Raw genomic sequence first — 2,388 nt, 5'->3', positions numbered from 1 at the left:
CTGCACATCTCTGATGTTGCTGCTATTTTCAAATATCCATTACTGGACCTTTCTGCATAGCTGCATATTGGTTATTTATTCTCCAGGTGAACAGTTTTATATTGTTTAAACACTTTACAGTGCAGTATTTTATTTATTTTTTAGCTCTTCATTATTATGTTATTCTTATACATCTTTCTAAGATCCACATTTGTGTGACTTTTTTTCTCTAATCTTTTAGCTGCTGTAAACACCAGAACTACCCCATTGTGGGACAATAAAGGGATTTTCTATTCCATATATCGTGTATCACGATAAGGCCCAAATATATCGTGATATTAGATTTACTTCATATCGCCTTAGTTTAAACTGTAACCGTAACGTTTTTAAGTCTGAACAGATGCAAATTTTGCAACTCTGTAAACTGACTGAGCCTGATTTTGACCAGATCAGCAGGAATCAAACAGAGTCAAGGTTCGTTCCTGTGATATTGGAGCCAAAAACAACTGACCCGTCTATTAAACAGTTCGTTACACAAACAGAAGCGTTGTGTTTTTATCAGCATCTGATATCAGTTTTTTTTGCTGAAACTAGATCTGTATTGGACTGGAACTTCCGTCAGACGTCTAACGATCATGAAACTTCCTCAACAGTTTTCAGGAACTCTGCCCTGCAGACGATTCAAGGCGAAGAATCGGCCTGAAAACGAGGGGATTGCGGCGGTTTAAAGTTCAGACCAGAAACGAGCTCCTCGTGTCTCCATTTTTCTCACCGCGTAGTTGAAGATGAAGCGGGAGTGCGACAGCTTGAGGTGTTTCAGCAGGCTGTAGAGCTTCCTGCAGTTCAGCGTGCACCAGGGGCAGTGGAGGTCGTCTCTGGCCTCCGTCTGATGTTTGTTGTTGCTGTACCGGAACTAGAAGAAAGAAAACAGGCCGTTAGGTTTGAGTCGGTTCAGAGAGACGGCGTCGGATGTGGGAGACCCTCTGACATGATAGACGATCCGTAGCTTCTGCCGAGGCTCCGCTGAGATGGGCTCTCTCCTGGTTGGAACGTCAGTGCTCATGGATTCCTTCACAGCTGCAGGGAAGGGGACAAACATCATCATCATCATCCTCGCCGTTCCCCCTCAGACGGGTCAGATTAATGAAGGCGGCGCCCGGTTTCCTCACCCTGGGTGTGTGTGGCTCTCTGTGTGCTCGGTCGGGTGTCCTGGTTGGCATCAGAGTTGCGGGTGGCTAAAGGTTTGGCCACAGGAGCCGTGGAGCAATCGGAGGAATCCGTGGTCCAACGCAGGGTGAACTGCAGCGTCGGACCCTGAGAGAAACTCTCGAATGGAGGCAAACGCTGCAGAGACGGAGAGAGGCAGCACTGAAAACAACCATCGAGAAATGAGTAAAAATTTCTTAAATTAAGAGTATTTACCCTTATTTTGAGTAGGTAAATGAAATAGTTTGCCAATGGAATGAGTATTTTTACTCTTAAAATAAAGTAATTAGATAACATGCACTGGAAATAAGACTATGCAATTGTGTTTTCTTATTTTAAGTGTAAATTATCTCGTTCCATTGGCAAAATGTCTTCTTTTCCACCTCAATCCAAGAACAAATGCACTTATTTTAAGAAAAAATGACTTATCTAGATTTTATTTAATTTTTCCCCCAATGAGCGATATCTGATTTTGGGGCCAAAGAGACTCGGATAATAGGAAACGTCACAATCAGACGTTTTGTAGAACATTAAGTCGGGAATACACCGTTACATACATGCAGCTACAGCTCAAACTGTACGACGAAACGGGATTTAAAAGTTCTCAGTTCACGATGTTTGTTCTCACGCTGCGACCCGACGCTCTGATGCGATCTACCTGCTCACACTGTACGTCTAAAAACCAGGTGGGACTCAGCTCCGCAGTGAGATGGCGCTACGCGGACTCGTCTAGCGGGAAGCCAAAGGAGCAGAAGAGGAATATGAAGCTCACTAGAGTGAAACACGCTGCCTTGGATATTTGGGCAATTTTGTGCTGAAATCCCTAAAAAGAAAAGGAGACGACGTATTTGGACAAAGACATGGCTGAGCTAACGTGGCTGCTACGGTCTGTCAGTTTGACAGAAAGATTTTACTCATTGCACCCCCGCCATGCTGCGGGGTTTATATCTGAGAGGAAGAAAAAAAAAGAAGAATCCTGAGCGGTTTGCCAACAAACCTGTTTGGTTTTCTCCTGACCTCACGATTCCTGATCGGGAAATCAAATATAGTATAAAATATAGTAATGACAGATCTGCAACTACAAATTAGAGCAGAATACTTTTTATATATTCCCAAAATCTAAACAGTTTACTTAAATGATTGGATGCAAACTATTGGTACTTCAACAAACCAGGAAGCAGATTTCTCATCTCACCCCATGTA

The 2,388-nt window shown here is 43.2% G+C and overlaps 1 protein-coding gene across 1 annotated transcript in view; it reads right to left on the bottom strand.

Moving 5' to 3' along the window:
* Window positions 1–2,388, bottom strand: part of LOC107087701 (polycomb protein suz12-B-like) — a 24,693-nt gene that overhangs the window by 4,952 nt on the left and 17,353 nt on the right. Inside the window, 3 exon segments of the mRNA XM_015379424.1 lie at window positions 752–892; window positions 968–1,069; window positions 1,165–1,568. Coding sequence (XP_015234910.1) covers window positions 752–892; window positions 968–1,069; window positions 1,165–1,568 — 647 coding nt within the window.

The sequence above is a fragment of the Cyprinodon variegatus genome, unplaced genomic scaffold (assembly GCF_000732505.1).
Source record: "Cyprinodon variegatus isolate N-32 unplaced genomic scaffold, C_variegatus-1.0 Scaffold191, whole genome shotgun sequence".
Lineage (NCBI taxonomy): Eukaryota > Metazoa > Chordata > Actinopteri > Cyprinodontiformes > Cyprinodontidae > Cyprinodon > Cyprinodon variegatus.
The sequence above is the reverse complement of the archived record's forward strand: the minus strand, read 5'-3'. Positions and strand labels throughout refer to the sequence as shown.